Source organism: Diabrotica virgifera, chromosome 6 (assembly GCF_917563875.1).
Source record: "Diabrotica virgifera virgifera chromosome 6, PGI_DIABVI_V3a".
Taxonomy (NCBI): Eukaryota; Metazoa; Arthropoda; class Insecta; order Coleoptera; family Chrysomelidae; genus Diabrotica; species Diabrotica virgifera.
Window position 1 is genome coordinate 55,610,679 of NC_065448.1, and position 21,986 is coordinate 55,632,664.

At 33.6% G+C, this 21,986-nt stretch overlaps 1 protein-coding gene across 5 annotated transcripts in view; it reads left to right on the top strand.

The window, feature by feature from the left end:
- LOC114343163 (protein pellino) overlaps positions 1 to 21,986 on the top strand; it is a 370,712-nt gene that overhangs the window by 343,563 nt on the left and 5,163 nt on the right. For all 5 annotated transcript variants that reach the window (XM_050654280.1, XM_050654279.1, XM_028293976.2 and 2 more), the window contains exons 4-8: positions 462 to 656; positions 9,958 to 10,149; positions 12,240 to 12,338; positions 16,126 to 16,341; positions 19,212 to 19,327. In XM_050654280.1, the coding sequence (XP_050510237.1) occupies positions 462 to 656; positions 9,958 to 10,149; positions 12,240 to 12,338; positions 16,126 to 16,341; positions 19,212 to 19,327 (818 nt within the window). The remainder of the gene's footprint in view (positions 1 to 461; positions 657 to 9,957; positions 10,150 to 12,239; positions 12,339 to 16,125; positions 16,342 to 19,211; positions 19,328 to 21,986) is intronic.

Genomic DNA, 21,986 nt, shown 5'->3' on the forward strand with positions numbered 1-21,986 from the left:
TATCTATAATGACAGTTTTCACAAACTAAAAACTTATACATATACATAATATGAGATAGAGTAGACAAAATTAATTATTAAAATACAATATTAGGTACAAGTAAATACAATTAATTAAGTTCACTTTAATAATTGCATATCATATCAATTTTTTGAAGGAACATTAATGCCCGATTTCATAATGACAACCTAAAGTACATTTTAACTAGATACTAAAGTGCATAAAGTTACTTAGGTATGTACTTCTTCCTTTATTATAATGGAAATCCGCTTTTCTCTTTGTATTAATTTGTGCTTAAAATTAGAAACGAATAGAACAAAAAGTGTATTCTCTCATGAAACACAAAGACTAAGAACTGTATAATCCTTGTTTGAATTAACGATCTTTACGGTATATGTACCTAAAACCCTCACTTTTCTTACATTTTACACGTATCTACTGATTTATAAATTATTTTTAGATTGGTAGATCATCAGAAGCCCCCATAGATTTCGTCGTAATGGATACCATAGCCGGCGATAAGACGGGAGATACGAGAGTTAACCAAAGTACGATATCGAGGTTTGCCTGTAGGATATTATGTGATAGAAATAATCCAAAAATAGCTAGGATATACGCCGCCGGCTTCGATACTTCTAGAAATATATTTTTAGGGGTAAGTACTTAGATAAACTTACGAAGTAGGTGATGGATTCGACGGTTACTTGATGGAAGTTCATTTTATATAAGAATAAAACATTAAAAATTTTTCTATTCAATACTTCTAAAGGTTTTCAATACTTCATTTAGAGGTAATTTTTTTGGTGGGGATTTAATGAGAGATCGTGCATGAATCGTATCACCTGACATTGCGTTTTTATTCATTATTGTTTGACATTTCATCCTAGAAAGACTTAGCTCGACACGACGTCTAGAAATTATTCAGCTGTATTGTATTACGAAATTAAGCGTTAAATGAGGAATGTGTTTCGAGCGCTTAGAGCAACTTATGGTCCACATAATTGGCCTACCGACCGCACAATTCGTTACACCATCAGTAAATTTGAAACCAATTTTTGGTTATTGGATAATACATGACCAAATAGACCGGCTGCACATGGATTCGCTCCCGGGTTCAGGTAGGAAGACCTAACCCTTCGGTCATAACTTAACTTTCGGGTATGAGTTTCGGAGCCAACTCGTGTACAATAAAAGTGGTTTTATAGGGGTTGGGAGCGAATCCATGTGCGCCGAATAGACCACATTCAGCACGAACTGAAGAAAACTTAGACCATAAAAACTGATAGACACGCCTTGTACCGAATCGTTGAAGCAAAGACCTTCCGCGAAAGTGACGTCACAATACGGCAAGAACTCGTTTGGATTCTTAGCAAAGCACTAATAAAATTACCCAATTTTAGATTAATTTTAGTATAACTTCAATATTTTGTAAAAAATATTGAAGAAAAATCATTTAGCAAAGTAATTAATAAATATTTTTGACTTAAAGTAATTTATTTTGTAAAAATAAATGTTTTATTTGAAGGTATATCATTGGTACCTATATATCTTCTTGTTTAATAATCAAAAATAAATTTAAAGGAGAGTAATTTTCTTTTGGGTGTAAGTTTCAGGTTAGGTGAAAAAATATATAGGGAATCTATTAATTAATGACCACAAAACAAAATAGATTTTGTTAACTCGCTTCTAACTTTTATTACATTATTTGGTTTGTTTCAAAATCATGATCAAACATATTATGTTCTTTGTATTCGTTAAACACAGAACCATGCACGTTTAAGATCAATTTTGTCATTAATTTAGAATCGTTCAATTTTTTTTAATTGTACCTACATAATTCTAATTTCGCTTTCAGCAATTTTGAAAATATGAATCACGTCTTTAGAAGGTTGAATTAAATTTTTTTTGATAATATGCTATAATTTTTGTGTCTTATGAATGGACATTGTAAATTATCACATTCAATTGCACACAAACATAATATTATGTCACAATCTAATGTTTTCTTAACTTTATTAACTACAATCCCAGCGATATAGCCAACAACATCACAAACATAAGATGACTGTTTTTGAAAAACTTTAATTATTTACGGTATAATTATGGTTACTAGTTATTATTTCCCTATTATTTTCATCAGTATGATCAACAGTTTCATTTTCACAGTATTTGTTGTGCTCATTGCTAAAAATGTGAAAGGTGCCTGTTCTATACAATTAGCCTGGGTAGATCATGTAACACTTGTGTGCATTAAGAGTCTTTTATATGCATCTTTAAATTGTTTTGCCGTTGGGTTGTTGTTGTAACCTCCATGACTCCTATAATAGAACTAGAGTAAACTTCTAAGTGATCCTGAGAAAGTTTATAGGCCGAAAGACGAAAGATACTTCAGACCTCCATGCATATTATCCTTCACGTAATTTTTTCAAATTCGCATTAGTGACTTTAAATTAATGATCATACCAATAAAACCCGTTTTTCTTTGGCTTAGATGCAGTGGTTCACCATTGTTGGAATATTTGAGTGGATTAAGATACTTTATAAATTCTTAAGTTTTTTGAAAAATCGCTTGTTTATTATGCTGCTGTAAACTGGATTTTAGGTGTTTTCCCCTTTTTTTGTCGTTGCGTACAATTAAATGCTCTGCAAGATCACACCATAATTAAAAAATTAGTGTATTGAAAATTTTTAAATTGGAACACTTTAAAAACTTTACAACGCCTATTATAAGCACTTCTAATCTCTAATACGGCAAACGTTTTCTGCCGTAAACTGATGTCACGCACAGCTGTGTGAATCGTTTTATGTCGGCTTCACTCTTCGAGACGAGAGAATAGCATTACGGCGTGTCTATCAGTTTTTATGGTCTAAGGAAGAAAACATAGCGGCGGTAGCGGATGGTGTAGGCGAAAATAACGAAGAATCGATTCGTCGCCTTTCCCAACAGCTTGGCTTGTCTTATGCAACAAGTTGACGTATATTACGTAAGGATCTTGGTTTAAAAGCCTACAAAATTCAATTAGTGCAAGATCCGAGACCAACCGACCTTCCGAGTCGTCACAGTTTCAGTCGAAGTGCTCTTGGTAAGCTTGCAGAAGATCCACTGTTTTCGAAAAAAAAATGTTTTCTGATGAAGCCCATTTTTGGCTTAATGGGGACGTGAATAAACAAAATACCCATATTTGGGTTGATGAGCAACCCGAAGAGGTTCAAGAGTTGCCATTACATTCAGAAAAAGACAACTGTTTGGTGTGGTTTATGGGCCGGTTGAATCGTCGGTTCATATGTCTTTAAGGGGCTATCCTAGTGTAAAAGTACGAAATTCATATACTTTTTTGGAAATTTCTAAAATAAAAAGTACTCTTCCAATTGATTTGAAAATTTGCATGAGCATTTACTATAAAAAGAAGTACATGTAAAACAATTTTCATAAAAAATATTGAAAGTTGAACGATTTATGCGCCATCTACCGACACCGTGAAAATAAAAACATAGCTCCACTGCTGCAGTGATTGGGACTAATAGAGATCCTGAAACATACAATTTCAAAGTCATTATTGAAACATAAGTTATTTTCTATACCATTAACTAGGATTTTCTTTATCGGATAAAAAATGTCAATTTGGCGGTTTTTGAAACTGAAAATGTTTTAGCTAATTTAAAAAAAAATTCAACACTTTGTTGTTTTTCCAAATTTTAATATTTTTTAAAAACCCTAGTTGATTGTATAGGAAATCACTTATATTTCAATAATCACTTTGAAATTTTATGTTTCAGGATCTCTATTAGTCCCAATCACTGCAGCAGTGGGGCCATGTTTTTATTTTCACGGTGTCAGTAGATGGCGCATAAATCGTTTAATTTTAAATATTTTTTTATGAAAATTGTTTTACATGTACTTCTATTTATAATAAATGCTCATGCAAATTTTCAAAACAATTGGTACAGTACTTTTTATTTTAGAAATTCCCAAAAGAAGTTGTTCTGAAGCTATTTTCTTGTGGCATTTTTATAATCAAGTATATTCAAATGGGAAATAAGCCACAATTTTACCTAAAAATGATTTTATTAACGTTTCGACGCCCAAGTCGGGTGTCGTTGTCAAAATACAAAATAATACTAAATAAACAAAAATGTTGTTGCTTAGTAAAAAATTCTAATAATTTATTTAATCTGACTCATTTATATCGGCAATTCAGACACGTATTATACATTTTAAAGTAGACGACTTTAAAATGATATTGCCAATATTGATGAGTTGCGTTCCTGGGACGACTTTACTAAAAGATAGTTCATTCGATTACATGAAATCAATCCCAACTCAAGAATATCCGCCACAAAAAATCATAGCATGTGATCTGTCTTTAAAAAGACAACCAAATGCAACGGTGGTACTGAAATTCTCGCGTTAGAGATTCCATAGTAAATCACGAGGGAAAACCAGGAAAAACCTCGTGATACTATCCCGACATCGTAAGTATTTGGGTTTACATTTAGTTTACTCTCAAAAACTAATACCAAATTCTGACTTGATATTTTAAATTTTAAATAATACTAAAATACTAAATATGTACTAACTCGATATGTTACTGATTTACTAATTGTGGTATTTTCTTTCTATTGACTTCCTCCTTTAATATGGGTAACCACATCCTACTGCATTCTACCGAGGAATTTGCGACACAATTGGTTTCATTTAGCATAATTAGAGCCGCTTCTTTGATTGTTCTCTTTTTACTATCTGCTTCTTTTAGGACTATACTTGAATCTCTCCACTGAACTCTATGTTCATTATCCCATGCGTGTTGACATATTTGAGATCTATCAAATTCTCTATTTTTTATATAAGACTGATGTTCATTTACTCTAACGTCTAATGGTCTTGACGTTTCACCTATATAAAATTGTTCGCATTCACAAGGTATTTTATAAATACAATTCTTTGTTCTTTCTTGTTCACTGTTAGGTTTAGTTTTAGATAGAATAGATCTCAATGTGTTTGTTGTTTTGAATGTTGTAAATGAACATCAGTCTTATATAAAAAATAGAGAATTTGATAGATCTTAAATATGTCAACACGCATGGGATAATGAACATAGAGTTCAGTGGAGAGATTCAAGTATAGTCCTAAAAGAAGCAGATAGTAAAAAGAGAAAAATCAAAGAAGCGGCTCTAATTATGCTAAATGAAACCAATTGTGTCGCAAATTCCTCGGTAGAATGCAGTAGGATGTGGTTACCCATATTAAAGGAGGAAGTCAATAGAAAGAAAATACCACAATTAGTAAATCAGTAACATATCGAGTTAGTACATATTTAGTATTTTAGTATTATTTAAAATTTAAAATATCAAGTCAGAATTTGGTATTAGTTTTTGAGAGTAAACTAAATGTAAACCCAAATACTTACGATGTCGGGATAGTATCACGAGGTTTTTCCTGGTTTTCCCTCGTGATTTACTATGGAATCTCTAACGCGAGAATTTCAGTACCACCGTTGCATTTGGTTGTCTTTTTAAAGACAGATCACATGCTATGATTTTTTGTGGCGGATATTCTTGAGTTGGGATTGATTTCATGTAATCGAATGAACTATCTTTTAGTAAAGTCGTCCCAGGAACGCAACTCATCAATATTGGCAATATCATTTTAAAGTCGTCTACTTTAAAATGTATAATACGTGTCTGAATTGCCGATATAAATGAGTCAGATTAAATAAATTATTAGAATTTTTTACTAAGCAACAACATTTTTGTTTATTTAGTATTATTTTGTATTTTGACAGCGACACCTGACTTGGGCGTCGAAACGTTAATAAAATCATTTTTAGGTAAAATTTTGGCTTATTTCCCATTTGAATATACTTGATCCCAAAAGAAGTATTTGAATTTCGTACTTTTACACTATAATAGCCCCTTAAAGCAGAGACCGCCCGGCCAGAATGTTACTGCGGATGGAGACCGTTATCGCGCTATGATACGCGCCAGAAATTGAAGCTCGTAGTTTCAATAACATTTGCTTCCAAAAATATGGCGCCAATTGCCACACAGCCCGTGAAAGTATGGCTTTAGTGCGAAAACGATTCAGTGAGCAATTTATTTCACGCTTCAGACCAGTGTCTATTTCCTGTGACATCACACCGCTAGACTTTTCCTTTGGGGCTACCTAAAGTCCAAAGTCTACATGAATAAACCGGCTGTGATTGAGACATTGGAGGCCAATATTACTCGAGTCATAACACATAAAAACAAGCTTTCAAATACAACAATTTAAGCAAATTCATTAAGAACAAAAAGGGCCAAAGTACTGTAGATATTTTACAATATATCAAAATATTAATTTAAGTTTATATGTGTATATATCCATGCCCCACATATGCGTTCATATCGTTCGCCGCAAGATCAAGGCGCGAGACGGGAGAGCGGAGTCAAATATTACCATCAGCAGCAGTAAGAGTGTGCTCACTATGGAGACCAAAGGATTGTATCCTCGCTCCGACCCTCTGCCTGGTATTTATATTCGTGAATTCTCGCATATAAAATAATGTATTTATTTTACCTAGCGATCGAAACTATATTATCGATCGCTATGTAAAATAAATACATTATTTTAAATGCGAGAATTCACGAATATAAATACCAGGGAGCAAGGGTCGGAGCGAGGATACAATCCATTGCTCTCCGTAGTGAGCACACCGTAAGGGTTTGCTCACTACGGAGAGCAATGGATTGTATCCTCGCTCCGACCCTTGCTCCCTGGTATTTATATTCGTGAATTCTCGCATTTAAAATAATGTATTTATTTCACATAGCGATCGAAACTATATTATCGATCACTATCTAAAATAAATACATTATTTTAAATGCGAGAATTCACGAATATAAGGAATATAAATACCAGGGAGCAAGGGTCGGAGCGAGGATACAATCCATTGCTCTCCGTAGTGAGCACAACTTAAGACGTGTTTGTGCCTAGGGCCTAGTAACGAAAGCTACCCTAGTTTTGTAAGTGTTATCAACAAACATATTCACAAATTTACTATAAACGTATTACTTAAGACGAAGACGTGTAGATCTAATAGAAGACGACGACAAATAAAGAAATATCCAAAGACCTACAGTACCACTACACAGTGGTATATACAAACTTGACATGTGGAGACTGTTCAAAAAATTACATCGTTCAAACTGGCAGAACCTTTAACAAACGTATAGTAGAACATAAAAGGGCTTTTAATAATAGAAAAACAGATTCTACGTAGGCACTTCACCTTCTAGGCAGACCAGTTTCAAATTCTCCACATTCAAAATAAGGGCTTTAAGCTATCTTTGTTAGAATCTATGTAAATTGATAAATAAAAAAATACAGATATAATTCTGAATGATCAACTTAAAACAAATAGCTCCCCACTTCCCAACCTATTCCGTTAAAGATTGTATAGTGAAGACACACACTTAAGAAAGGCACTCTGCCGAAACAGCTGTAGTAACCTTAATTTGTAATAAATTTTGTGTAAGTATTGAAAACAAAAGTTTTCATTGTTTTATTGTTCTATTACGAGGTAGCCGTCATGAATTGTAGTCATATCAAAAACAGACAAAATGAAACATAACAATATGTATTGTTTCACTATAATCGATTATTTCAACAACAATGCAAAATTATATTATATCCTTTGTGTAACTTGACTCTAGTGTAATAATTACACTGATGCGCGTAAGTCATTACTTTGCTTAAACAGCTCTTTTAAAACCGTTTTTAAACAAAAATAAGTAATAATCTTTTGGAACCACCCTAATTGCTTTGTTTATGTTACCTACAATTTCTTACTTTTTCTTCCACGTGATATACAGGGTGTTGTATATGAAATACAACAGGGGTAATTCTACATGACAAAATAATGACAATTTGTTCGTTAAATGTACCACACCCAAACTTATATGGAATCACCATGTATTTCAAAGTAATATCTATTTCTTTTGAAAAAACTTGTTATTGTTGCGAAGAATAAAGGTTTTTATTGAAAATAAACAAATATATAAGACAATCGGATAGTACAGCTCGGTACGGTATAGGTTATTTGCTTTAGTTGCAAATTGAACGAAAATAAATAAACTAACTTTTGCGTCTAAAAACGAAAATATGCCTCATGTGGGGTTATAGAACTTACAACGGGGAAAGATTATTGGTCTTGTGGAGAAAGTAATGTTCTCAGATGGACATAGTTGTAGAGCTAGGCGTAACAAGGGCGTTCTGTCCAAAACCTATGCTAGGTAATAGGAACTAGGAAATCTCAATGATCGCCATGATCATTTAATTGTCCAATCAGCTGGAAGACACCCAACCATTTCTCACCTGCCGCTCCAAAGGCAGCTTTTGGAAGCTACAGGTGTAACTGTTTCAGTTAAAACGATAAGAAGAAGAGTTCGTGTCAATAAGTATACATCAGGAGAGAGTTATGGGTTCCCGAGTTATCTAGGCAGCACAAGACTGATCGACTAAATTGGTGTCTTCACCACCAAAACTGGAACATTGGGAATTGACAACATGTGATATTTTCAGAAACAGTCAGGATTTGTGTAAAATCAGATGACCTCCGAAATCGTGTACTTAGAGGTCGAGGAAGACAAGCAAGAACGAAAACTGTCATATCTGTTCACAATTATACAAGGGGAAGTGTAATATTCTGGAGAGGAATTGTGATCCGTAAAAAACTCCTTTAATTTTCATTCAATCAACTTTAACTGCTCACAGGTATGTTGATAACCTGTAGTCAAGCTCTGGAGAGGTGCAACAGGAGAAAATTTACTTTTATTGCATGATAATGGACCTCCACATACCATTAGAGTGACTAGAGACATCATTGGAAGTTGGAAGCAGAAGGTATCCCTTGTTTGGAGTGGCATGCTTGCTCATCCGAGCTTAACCCTATAGAGTATTTGTGGGATATGCTTAAAAGAAAAATTAAAGCTCGTCGGGATAATCCACAAAACACCGCACGGCTAGTACAAGCTGCTCCTGAAGGATGGAGCAACCTACCACAAAAAAATGTTGATAATTTGATTAGGAGCATGCCCACGCAGACTGAAGCTTGCATAAGGACTAGAGGTGATAACACTGACTACCACAAAACACAAAAAAAATAAATAAAAATAATTTAGATGAATTATGTGTTTAAGATTGAAATTTTGTATGCTGTTGACATTAAAACAACTACTTTCAATTTGTTTGTTAAATACTTTATTGTTTTTTTTTGTTATGTATTTGTTATTAAATTGCTTTAAAATAAATATTGCTTGACTTTGTGTATTCGTTTTTTTAAATTCGCACGAAATAATAAGAAATATCAGGTGATTCCATATAAGTTTGGGTGTGTGTATGTCCGCAAATGCTTCGTTTCCGAGATACGGGGTGTTGAAATTTTTATTTAAAACTGCCAAGTTTTTTATTGCTCTAAGACCGGTTGAGCTATGAGAATTAAATTTGGTCGCTATTAAATTATCGATTACGTCATCACGCCCAGATAGATGACGTCACGCGTGTGATATATATATGCTAAAATATCATAATCTAAAAATAAAAATCGACCTGTTTCGGGATTTTTCCTTATTGTCGCCGGTTTACGAAATAACGAATTTATCCCTTTCATTTGCACCATACTGTATATTTTAAATAAAGTGAGTGATAGGCTGATATCTAGCTGATAGGATTCTCGTAAAAGGATTTCTTCTTCTTCAAACTCCATCTTCTATCGAAGGTTGGAAATCATCATGTCTGTGCTGTACTCTTCCACTTAAATAGATCTGCAGTGCTGCATTCAAACCATTCCCTGAAGTTCTTAGGCCAGGATATTCTTCGGCTTCCATATTTTGCATTCCTCGAATTTTTATTTGCATAATAAGTTGTAACAATGAATATTTTTATTAGTTTTATGTATTATTTTACTTTTACTTTGTAGGAAAAATCTTTAAAGTGGCAAGAAAACGGTAGAGAAATAGATGGATGTACAACAAATGGTGTTTTAATAATGCATCCCGGAGGAAGCTTTTATGGCGGAGAAGCCAAATACGGATGCTGGTTAGAAACATCTGTTGGAGGCGGTATCTTTTCCTTGAGAGAATCTAGGTCTGCACAGCAAAGAGGGCAAGTGGTAAGTATCTGTTATCTGAGTTAGGTAAGCCTCTTTCAATATTTTGCTTTTTTATTATATCATTAAGCACCGCTCCCCCATAGGCCGATCTGACGCCTGTATATTCCAGTCTAACCCTCAGATTCATATCAATTTTAAACTGCTGCGTTAGCCTTTTCGTTTTCCGTTCACCGGGCCAGGATTTGAAATCGCATGCATCACGGCGAAGTGATGTGTGATGTGCGGGCCACCTGTCGTGCCGGTAGGCTATCCGATCGACAGAAATACTTTTTGATTGATTAAAATTTTCAGTATGCCATTCAAGTATATAAGTTATCTTAAAATAGTAATAAATAGGCACCTAGGCATATAATTTAAAAAAGATCCCACAACTTTCTCATAATATTGTAGATGTCTAAAGTAATAACTTGATTAACTTATTTGGTTGATAATTAGAGTATACTTCGATTTGATTTTTTTTTAGTTTATCAATCTAATGTGGAATCTTGGGTTTTCCGAGAAACTTTGCCATAGTAATGTATTGTATTTTTTGCACAATGCATCGGAAAGTAGAGATTTCGACAAACAAAAAGCATACCACTGACCTTTTGAAAAAAAAAAGCAGATATTTTGAAGTGAGAATTTTCGATTGAAAATTAAGGTGCTTTTTCTATATTAAATCAAACTAATAAGGTGAAAAATAAATGTTTTAAATCAAAAAAAATGCAGTGTGTTTGGGACATACAAAGCTTTCACCAAAATTCACGAAAAAAAAATTGTGGAAGATAGAAATAAAATAAAAAACAAAAACTCGGTTATTTGAATATTTTACATCTACTTTGAGGTTATGTAGAAAGTGTAAATCTCACTGAAGTAAGGCTCGACGTATGTTAAAAAGTACAAAATGGTTAAAACTTCCTATAATTCCAACATGTCTTATTAATCCTCATTTTATACAAAAATATTTTCTTTATTTAGGAATCCATTAAAACACATTAAATCTACACATAGGTATTAATCATTGAATTCCATTAAAACATATTAAATGTTAATATTACCATTGCCAATTACAAAACAACTTGATATAAAAATCAATTACGCGGGTGGATAATACTTGGATAAAACATTATACAGTGATGAGTGCGCTAGTAACCAACGAAATAACACAAAAGGTGGAAAACATAATATGCTGTGACCTTTTATAAAATTCTCCTGTGGTAGTTTGACTCATATACGTCTAAAGATGCGAAAATATCAATATAACGTAAATGTATAGGTTTCTATTGATAATTTCCCACCTCTACCGTTTTATCTCTTTTTATATCACAAGGTATGTGAGCGGCCGTGGGTAACGGCATAAACCCTGGCCTCATACGCCAGTAGACGTGGGTTCGATCCCTGCCAAAGACAAACCATTTTCATTTCCAATAATGACACGAGCCGTCTCACCGTGCCTCGGAGAGTACGTTAAGCCATCGGTCCCCCTGGGCTAGTGTACATCGACACTTGTTACTTGAAACAGGGTAAAAGATGTAATTGGCGCTGGAACTATCCGAAAGGATCTCCCCGGCAAAAATGCCATACGATATTATATTATTATCACAAGGTATTATGTTTTCCGTTTTTCCGTTATTTTGCCGCTTATAAGCGAACTCATCACTATATTTTGGCACAAAGAAACTAGACGATATACGACTAATAAATCTATTTTGAAGTGGTTTGTCCAATATTTAGGCTTTTAATTACCCACTTTCTAGTCTTTAACAAAATTAATACTGAAAAATACCTAATACACAATATGGCTTACTAAAACCTACAAAAACGATAATTCATTCCTAAAAATTTGGCTTCGAGGCCATTTTCTTAATAATACTTCACAGCTATATACCCTTTTGGTATATAAATGTCCATATTTCCTTAAGTTACCCTTAAGCGCTTCCATCTGCATAATATTTGCTTATGTTAATTTTAATATACGGCTATAAACCTTCTTCTAATTATTTCAATATGAGGTAACATTACTATCAGCGTTCTGATAGTTCATTATATCATTGCCTGTAGCTATTAACAATTGGCTCTACACATTTTGCATTAAAACTTCTTATTTTTAGGTGGAAGAAGTCACGAACGTGCTGCAAGATGGAACTTTAATAGATTTATGTGGTGCCACTTTACTATGGCGATCAGCCGAAGGTTTAAGCAAAACGCCGGTAAGTATTTACGATTTAATAAATTAAGAGTCAAACGGCTGAGACATTCTCCGTGCGTTATTGTCTTCATTCACGCGAATCAGACCAAGAACTGGAAAATCGGAAGTCAATATTGATTAATCAGAATTAATCTCCACAGTATCCCGTTAAAGACATATTTAGTAACCAAAATACTGTTTGCAACACAATGCCAAAAACACTTCAAGACATTAGGAATGGCTCCAAGGAATGGGATTGCTTAGCTCCAAGTGAACCAAGCATATTGAAATTTAACAAATACTTGTTCATATTGCACATTACACACAATTGTAGTAAACAACTGTGGCGACACGTTTCAATTATTATTTTACTATTTTTTTAATTGCTAATTTCAAATATTAACTTTCCTTTTCTAAACGAAATAATATGGGCCATTTAAAATTCACATGTGTTTTCGCTCCTAAATTACAAAACCAGAATGTATAAAATGATTGGCTTTTTCATGGGAAACACAAATTCCATAATAGATTACGGTATCAGATTAGCCAGCCTCTTTATGTCAACTTCTTAAAAACCACAGAAATGTTTTCAGCTTTTAAAACGCCAGATCTAATAAATTGTCGCCTATCTGGCCATATGGTAGAACCAGTCATATTAAACTGTTTGTGGTCTCGTTCAGTCGATTCCCAGCCTTATTAACATTATTTCGTTTAATATTGTTTCCGAAACCACCAGGGAACACAACTAACAATTTTTTTATAGCCTTTTTTCTATTCGAATTGTCGAATAAAGGCCTCTCACATTTCTCGCCATTCATCCCTGTTGTGTGTGAGGCTTTTCCACATTGGTCCTGCGACTCTTTTGATGTTGTCGCTCCAGCGCATTTGAGGTCTTCCTCTTGGTTTCTTCGCTTCGTACGGTTACGTTTCCAACTTCCTTGCTCCATCTACCATTTTTTCGTTGTGTCCAGCCCATTTCCATTTTAATTTAGCTGCTTGTTCCACGGCATCCCTTACTTTTGTTTTGTTTCGGGTAGCTTAGTTTGTTTGCCGATCTTGAAGCATCTGTTGTTCCATGGCTCTTTGAGTTTTTCTAATCTTGTTCATGTTCATTTTTGTGAATGTCCAGGTTTGAGCTCCGTAAGTGAAAACGGGAAGGATACAAGAATCGAACCCTTTGGTTCGAAGATTTTGTGGTATCTTTTTGTCTTTCAGTATACAGGGTGTTTGGTAAAGAATGGGCCTTAGCTTAACCTTAGATTCCTGAGCTTACAACAGGTCGATTTAAGCTAACTTACCTTAGTACGAAAGTTGATAATAACCGAAATACAGGGTGTCAAAGTTAAACTTTTATTTTATTTATTTTTGAATATTTCCTGTCAGGCATGGGATAACACGAAATTTAGTAGGCGGAGTTTTTTTGGGACAAGAAATATAAATTCGCCACCAAAAATGATGTATTACCCAGAGGGCGCCACATACGTCTTTCAGCGCTCATTTCATGTTCAATTTTTTTATCCCCCACTCTACATACCTTTTTAATCAAAAATTTTATTCGCTTAATATTTTTATTTAAAAAAGGTATACTACATTCATCTCGCTCAACTCAACCGTTTTCAACATAAACGCAGTTTAAACTGCGATGCAACATAATTTTTTGCATAATATCATTGGAGATCACCCATTTATGGTTAACATTCAATGTTATGGTTTATTCATTTATGGTTAAAGTCCCAAAGAATATTATTAGGCGTCAACGTCCTTCCGGTAGGGATCAATGAAGGAGTATAACCAAGCCGCAAGCCCTTATCCCTTGCCGTACCGCTCGTCCTTAGACCGATCAGGCACCTTGCTTCTTCGAAACCAAGCCGTAGATTCTATATAGAATTTTATACTACGACGTTGGCTTTTTAATTTTTCGATGTCCGGGCTGTGAATCGAACCTCGATAGCAAATCCACTAGAGTTGTCAATCGAGCGCTTCAGCCCACTAACGCCCGGATTCATAATCAACTTAAAGTGAACATTAACTAAAGTTCACTTTAAAGTTGACATTTACCTATATGAATTGCATTGATCAAGGTACCAACTTAAATTTTAAAGTCCACTTTAACTGATTATGAAACCGAGCGTTAGCCATCTGACCGACCAAAGGATAATGTTCAGTAAATGTCACGTGTCGAATAACTGACATTTTACCAAGTCTTAAATCAAGTTTTTTTTAATACAAATTTTTCTATACATAATTTTAAGTAAACATTTTATTACTATACGCAATATTTTATACTTTTACCTATTCTAAGTTTTATACATTGTATATTATACGGTGCACTGGAGTGTGTTACCCCCCCTTATCAACTTATTTATTTTTAGCACATAAGCAAAACGCTCAGACAGGTCGATTTTTAAAATAATCATAGTATATTATAGAATCAATGTTTCGAACTTTACGCGATCCCTCTTCAAGTGACAGGCATAACTTTGATTTTTTTAAATGGGAAACTGCATCATGTGATACCTCATTTAAAATCTTTTGAAACACTGATTACAAAAATGTATAATACTTTAATACTTTTTGAGAGCGTAGGCGCAAAATTTGGGTCGAATTTATTTTTAAATGAATTATTTTTTTCGAATCCTGAGAAAACTAATAAGTATTTTTGAAAAATTTAAACGCAGAATGAAATATTACAGTATTCTCGAGGGTCAAAAGTCCCTGAGAACTTCTATGTTTATTTTAATAAGCAACAGGGGTGAAAAAAAAAGAATGTGTGTGTACTTTGTACGCACGTAAGGAGATATTCTTCTATTATATAGGTAATTTCAACGAAGTAAATATACTTAACAGGTTATTTGTATTTTATTTAAAAATTAAACTAACTTTCTTATCTACCACTTTCAAAAAATTTTTATTAAAACAACCAAAAATAAAAAAAATATATGAATCGCCCAGGATTCGAACCCGCGTCATTCCAATCTCGGAGCTAACGCCCTAGCAACTACACCAGCGAGGTCCTTCTAATTGACATGTAAGTTTCGGATATAATTACACAACGCGGCGACAAATAGTGTAAATATTTTATTATTTTACTACAGAGAAACACAAATCCAAAAACACAAGAATTATAATAAATAATACATTTACTAAAAACACTAATATATTCTTTTAATGACTTATTTGCACAGATACAGATACATAAACACCTATCTTGAAAGATCAGCAAGGAACTACATACTGTCTGTGTGCGCAGGCGCTCAGATTTATGTACAATTTTACCCTCAATCGAATCGCGCCTAAAGAAGAATATCTTCAAAAAGAGAAAATTTAGTCTGATTTTTAATTTCAAATATATCATTCAAAATAAATTTCTTGTTTATTTTAAGGGACTTTCAGCCCTCGGTAATAATGTAATATTTTATTCTGCGTTTAAATGTTTCAAAAATTCTTATTAATTTTCTCAGTATTCGAAAAAAATTAATGCGTTTAAAAAGGATTCGACCGAAATTTTGCGCCTACTCCATAAAAAAGGATTAAAGTATTATACATTTTTGTAATCAGTATTTCAAAAGGTGTTAAATGAGGTGTCACATGATGTACTTTCCCATTAAAAAAAATTAAAGTTATGCCTGTCACCTGAAGAGGGCTCGCGTAAAATTCGAAACATTGATGCTATAATACGCTACGATTATTTTAAAAATCGACCTGTCCGAGCATTTTGCTTATGTACTAAAAATAAATAAGTTAATTGGGAGGGGTAACACTTATTCCAGGGCACTGTATATAACTACATCACATTATTAATTTTTTAGAATAAACGAGATTTAGAACGAGAAGTAGACGAAATTAATGCAGGTCGACCGCAATGTCCGGTTGGTCTCAACACATTGGTGATTCCTAGAAGAGTATCACCTAATGAAAATCAACAACAGCCTTATGTTTATTTAAATTGTGGACACGTCCAAGGCTTACACGATTGGGGCCAAGATAGAGATACAGGATCAAGAAAATGTCCAATTTGTTTAGAGGTAAATATTCTTTGTTTATATTGTTTATAACAAACAGTTCAGTTTCATCAGAGAAGGATTATGAACAGGGGAAGCTTTGTTCTCAATACTAATATTACTTCAACGACCACGGGAAGTTCAGAAGCCAATTTACGTCTGCTTTATTGATTTTAAGAAGGCGTTTGATAGGGTTCAACATGATAGACTGTTTGAATATCTAGAAATGATTGGAATAGATGATAAAGATCTGTGATTTTCTATATTGGAATCAAGAAGCTTTTATTCTGGTAGACGGCAAGAAAACAGACAAAGTTGCATTCAAAGAGGTGTCAAAAAGGGTTGTGTGTTATCCCCAACTTTAACGTTTACTCAGAAATAATATTTAACGAAGCCTTGAAAGGGCTAATGGATGATGGATAATGAAAAATTTAGAACTCAGGAAATATTGACGGAAATGAGTTCAATTTTCATACTTAGGGGTTTTGGAGGTCGCTGAACACGAATTTCATGACGGCGATGGTCTCCGAGGTACCTGGTGCCCAGGGAGGAACTCGTCGTCTGGGACGATCGAATAATTCGCGGGATGATCGAATAATTCGTTAAATGAAGATTGGATTAAAAACTGAAAAATACGTGTTTAATATTTTTCAAAAATTTATCGATTGACACTAATACGACCCCCCACTCCACCCCCTGGAGGTGGGGTGGGGGTAACTTTAAAATTGGCGAGGAACGGCAAAGTGGGCGACGCCTGGTGGCGAATTTGAAAAGCATCAACTCAAGGAAAACATTGACTTTGCCATTAATTTGTGTACATATTTGCGGTCAGTTTATGTTGTAATTAACAATAATTTCGACTTAAAAAAACTATTGCAGTGTTCCTCAGTATTCATTCCTATTATACTCTACGTAATGACCTAAATTAACCAATGCCAAATCACACATTTTGTTAATTTAACGTTTGTATTAAACGTAGTATTTTTTAATGTTTAAACGACTGCAAAATTAAATAAATAAATAAAATGTAGTATCTATTCTGTACATAGAATGTACATTGTTATGCAAAATATCCCGACCACTTCGTAATTTCCAGAACACAATTATTATAAAATAAATTCACCTACTTAGTTTCCAAGTTTCCAATTTTTATTTAATTAAAAATTGTTATCTGTTGGTGTAAAATAAACTGTAGTGCACATATTAATTAAATTAAAAACAAAATTAGAAATCCTAAGATAGATTAATAATTTTTAGAACGCTGTGTGATTATCGGGAGGCCAGATTTTTTTATGAAAAAAACACTTTGACATACTTTGGCAAAACACTTCTGTAAATGATTTTAATTTAACGTTTTAGAACTGTGAATTCAAATGACAAAATGAATTGTTTTCCTAGAGTTGTCGTCCATCTTTGAAATTTTGAGCGCCCTCTGTTGGAATTTAATTTTGCGAATTTTAAATGGAAACCCCCATTTGTTACTGTAGATTTGGATTGCCTACATAAAAATAAGCAACTTTTGTTCGAGACATTTTTTCGAATTGGGGATAGATGGCACTATAATCGGAAAAAACGATTTATCGTGATACCATAGGTAAATTATAGAAACGGTCTAATATCGCGAGAAATACACTTCCAAATACAAAACCAAAAAATAGGTGTTTTATATTTTTCAAGTACCTATCGTATAACGTCAAACACGACTCTCCACTCCAGCCCCTGGAGGTGGGGTGGGGTTAACTTTAAAATCTTAAATAGGAGCCCCCGTTTTCTATTGGCAGATTTGGATTCCTTACGCAAAAATAAGTAACGTTCATTGGATACATTTTTTCGAATTATGGATATATTATGGCGCTATAATCGGAAAAACACTATTTATTAGCGCCATCTATCAACAATTGTAAAAAATGTTTCGAATGAATGTCACTTATTTTTTCATGAGGTATCAAATCTGCAATAAAAAAATGAAGGCTCCTATTTAAGATTGTAAAGTTACCCCCACCCTACCTCCATGGGGTGGAGTGGAGGGTCGTGTTTGATGTTATTCGATAGGTTCTTGAAAAATATTTAACACGTATTTTTTGGTTTTTTATTTGGAAGTGAATTTCTTGAGATATTAGACCATTTCTATAATTTACCTATGGTATTACGATAAATCGTTTTTTCCGATTATAGCCCCATTTATCCACAATTCGAAAAATGTCTCGAATAAATGTTGCTTATTTTCACGTAAGTAATCCAAATCTGCAACAACAAATGGGGTTTCCATTTAAGATTTTAAAGTTACCCCCACCCCACCTCCAGGGGGTGGAGTGGGGGGTCATGTTTAGACTTATTCGGTAGATCTTTAAAAAATATTGAACACGTATTTTTCAGTTTTTCGATCCAATCTTCATTTCGAGAATTATTTGATCGTCCCGCGAATTATTCGATCGTCCCAGGCGACGAGTTCCACCCTGGGCACCGGGCACCTAGGAGACCATCGCCGTCATTTCCGTCAATATTTCCTGAGTTCTAAATTTTTCATTTTCGATCTCTTCGAGATGCACTTTGAAAATTCATTTTCTCATGCAAAAAATTTTTGCCGGAGATCAATTTAGTTCACAAAATTGCCTGACACTCTCTCGAATCGAATGCAAAAAGTTGCATGACTATTCATCTTACTGCACAAAATTCCTAGGTTTAATGCTTCGTTGCCTCGCCTATATCAAAGGATGTTGCTAACTCAGGTTAGTGGTTGTGAACTATTATTTACATTACAAAATATACCAAATATAAGAAAAATAAAATGGACCTGAATAGACTGGCAGACCATTGAACAGATAAACAAACTTTTGTCTATAAGTAAAATTATATTCAACATCATTGTAAAACTAAAATTATAATATTTTTAGGTCGGACCTGTTGTTAAAGTATTCATGGGGTTAGAACCAGCTTTCTATGTCGATTCAGGATCACCGTCATTTGCTTTTAATCCTTGCGGTCATATGGCAACGGAAAAAACTGTCAAGTAAGTTATTAATTCATTCTAATTCCTTGTATAACAAGTACAAATTAGGTATAAAAAATATTTTCCCCATATCAATAACAGAATTATGTTATTGTAACGATATAAGTTAATTTCGACCGACCGCAAATAACGGGTCCAACTCGACATATTCTAGAAATTTCCGCCGATGAACGGCTGACGACGTGGTGTACGTAAAGCGATAAAGCTGTACTAGAGTAGAGCAGAACTTTCGTGAATTTTCTAGTAATAACTTATAATATACATACAGTGAGCACGTAAAGGTTGGAATAAATTCATTTTCTCGAGAATGGACGATTTTGGAAAAAAAATCCCGAAACAGGTCAATTTTTATTTTTAAATTAAGACTTTTTGGCATATATATCATACTAGTGACGTCACCCATCTGGGCGTGATGACGTCATCGATGATTTTTTTAAATGGGAATAGGGGTCGTGTGATAGCTCATTTGAAAGGTAATTCAATTCTCTATTCAGTAATATAATAGGTCTGGATCCCGCGTATGAAAAAAAAGTTGATTAATAGCAAGCTGAAAATTTGTTAATAGCTTAAGGGTGTCTAGTCGGACAAACTTTGATATATCGGAACACTGGAACAGGGGCAATTTTAATTGTGGAACAGGTTAAAAATTTGGAACGGTCAGACCACGAAAACGGCACATTTATTTTGTCCGACAGAACAAACTTAAACTCTCCGAACAGAGATTAAAGTCTCATGCAAAAATCAGACTGCTATTTATCACCAAATGGTCGTTTTAATGAGTGGAACATGTAGAATATGTCAAATGACAGGAATAATGACAGGTGATAAATATCAGTCTGATTTTTGCATGAGAGTTTAATCTCTGTTCGAAGAGTTTAAGTCTGTTCTGTCGGACAAAATAAATGTGCCGTTTTCGTGTTCTGACCGTTCCAAATTTTTAACCTGTTCCACAGTTAAAACTGCCCCTGTTCCAGTGTTCCTATATATCAAAGTTTGTTCAACTAGACACCCTTAACCTATTAACAAATTTTCAGCTTGCTATTAATCAACTTTTTTTTTATACGCGGGATCCAGACCTATAACCATTAACATCATTATTTATAAAGAGTTTCCAAAAAAAAATTGGATTAAATTTACTGACATAAAAAGAAGAATGCAAGTAATTTATTTAATTTAAAATACATTTTACTGCTCTCAGAAAACAGAAAAAATGTTTATTTGAAAAATAATTACTGCTTTTCGCTTAACTTAAATGTTCAAACTGGCAAGAGGAAGGTGGGTGGCTGCTTTAATAATGAATTTAAGCAAAAAATAATATTTGTTTGTCATATAAACATTATTTCCTGTCTTCTGATACGAGTAAAATGTATTTTGAGTTAAATAAATTACACACATTCTTCTTTTTATGTCAATAAATTTAATTCAAAAAACTATTTTTGGACACCCTGTATAAATAATTATGTTAATGTTTATATTACTGAATAGAGAATTTAATTACCTTTCAAATTAGCTATCACACGACCCCTATTCTCATTTAAAAAAATCGTAGATGACGTCATCACTCCCAGATGGGTGACGTCACTAGTATGATATACAGGATGTCCCGGAAAATAGTGCGTTCCTTAAAGGTGTGGGTAGAATGCACCATTTAAAAGAAAACTTTCTTATAATTTTTTTTTTTCTAAAGTCATCTGTTGCCTCAAAAAATTACAATGATGTCTTTTACTAAAATTTACATTTGGCAACACGGCAGTTTTATTTATTTTAACACAGCGAAGATAAAAATATACAATAATTGTAAACACAAACATTCATATCATAATCACCTGTAACCCCAGAATAGGTACATCGTATTGTTGTGATATTGTGATGATTTCGATCGCGAGTATCATGATATTATGTTAATTACGTTTAATGCAAGATTTACAGCAAGGCTATTTACCTCGAAGAAAAACAAAATCTTCAGAGAACCCGAATTTCTGTGTAAAGTGTTGTGTGCAGATAAAGTTTATTTTACGAATGGTGTGTGTAACTTTCATGATGTCAAAAGTATGAATTTGTTGGCTGGGATTATTATTTATAATCATCTGATTGAACCATTCGAACTTCCCAGAAGATTGAATAGGGCTTTTCATTCGCAGTCATTTGTTTCGAGCTTCTGTCATGTGTCATCTAATATTAATATATCTACGTCATACGTTATTGGTATTCCCAATGATACAAACCAAAGACGTATGACGTAGCTAAATTAATATTATGTGACACATGACAGAAGCTCGAAACAAATGACAGTCGATGAAAAGCCCTATGGATAAATGTACTCAAATGTCTTGTAACATGTTCTATCGATACTTCTTGAAGACGTAGCTTTATCGTAATAAAAATTTTTCATGTAAGTTAAAACACTATACAAACCTTATTTATTAGATATTTAATAAACACAAATATTATGCTGTTTTTCTATCACTGTTATCAGTATTTTATCAATACATATTATGCCTATGGTCGATGATTCATGATAGTTGAGTTACAGTAAAATTATTTTAACACAGAAGAAGGAACGCAGCGTTGTCGGCTGTATTTGCTTTTCTGTGGACATTAATCAAATACATTAAAATTAATAAATAATTTTTTTGAAAACGGTTGACTTTTGACTAAA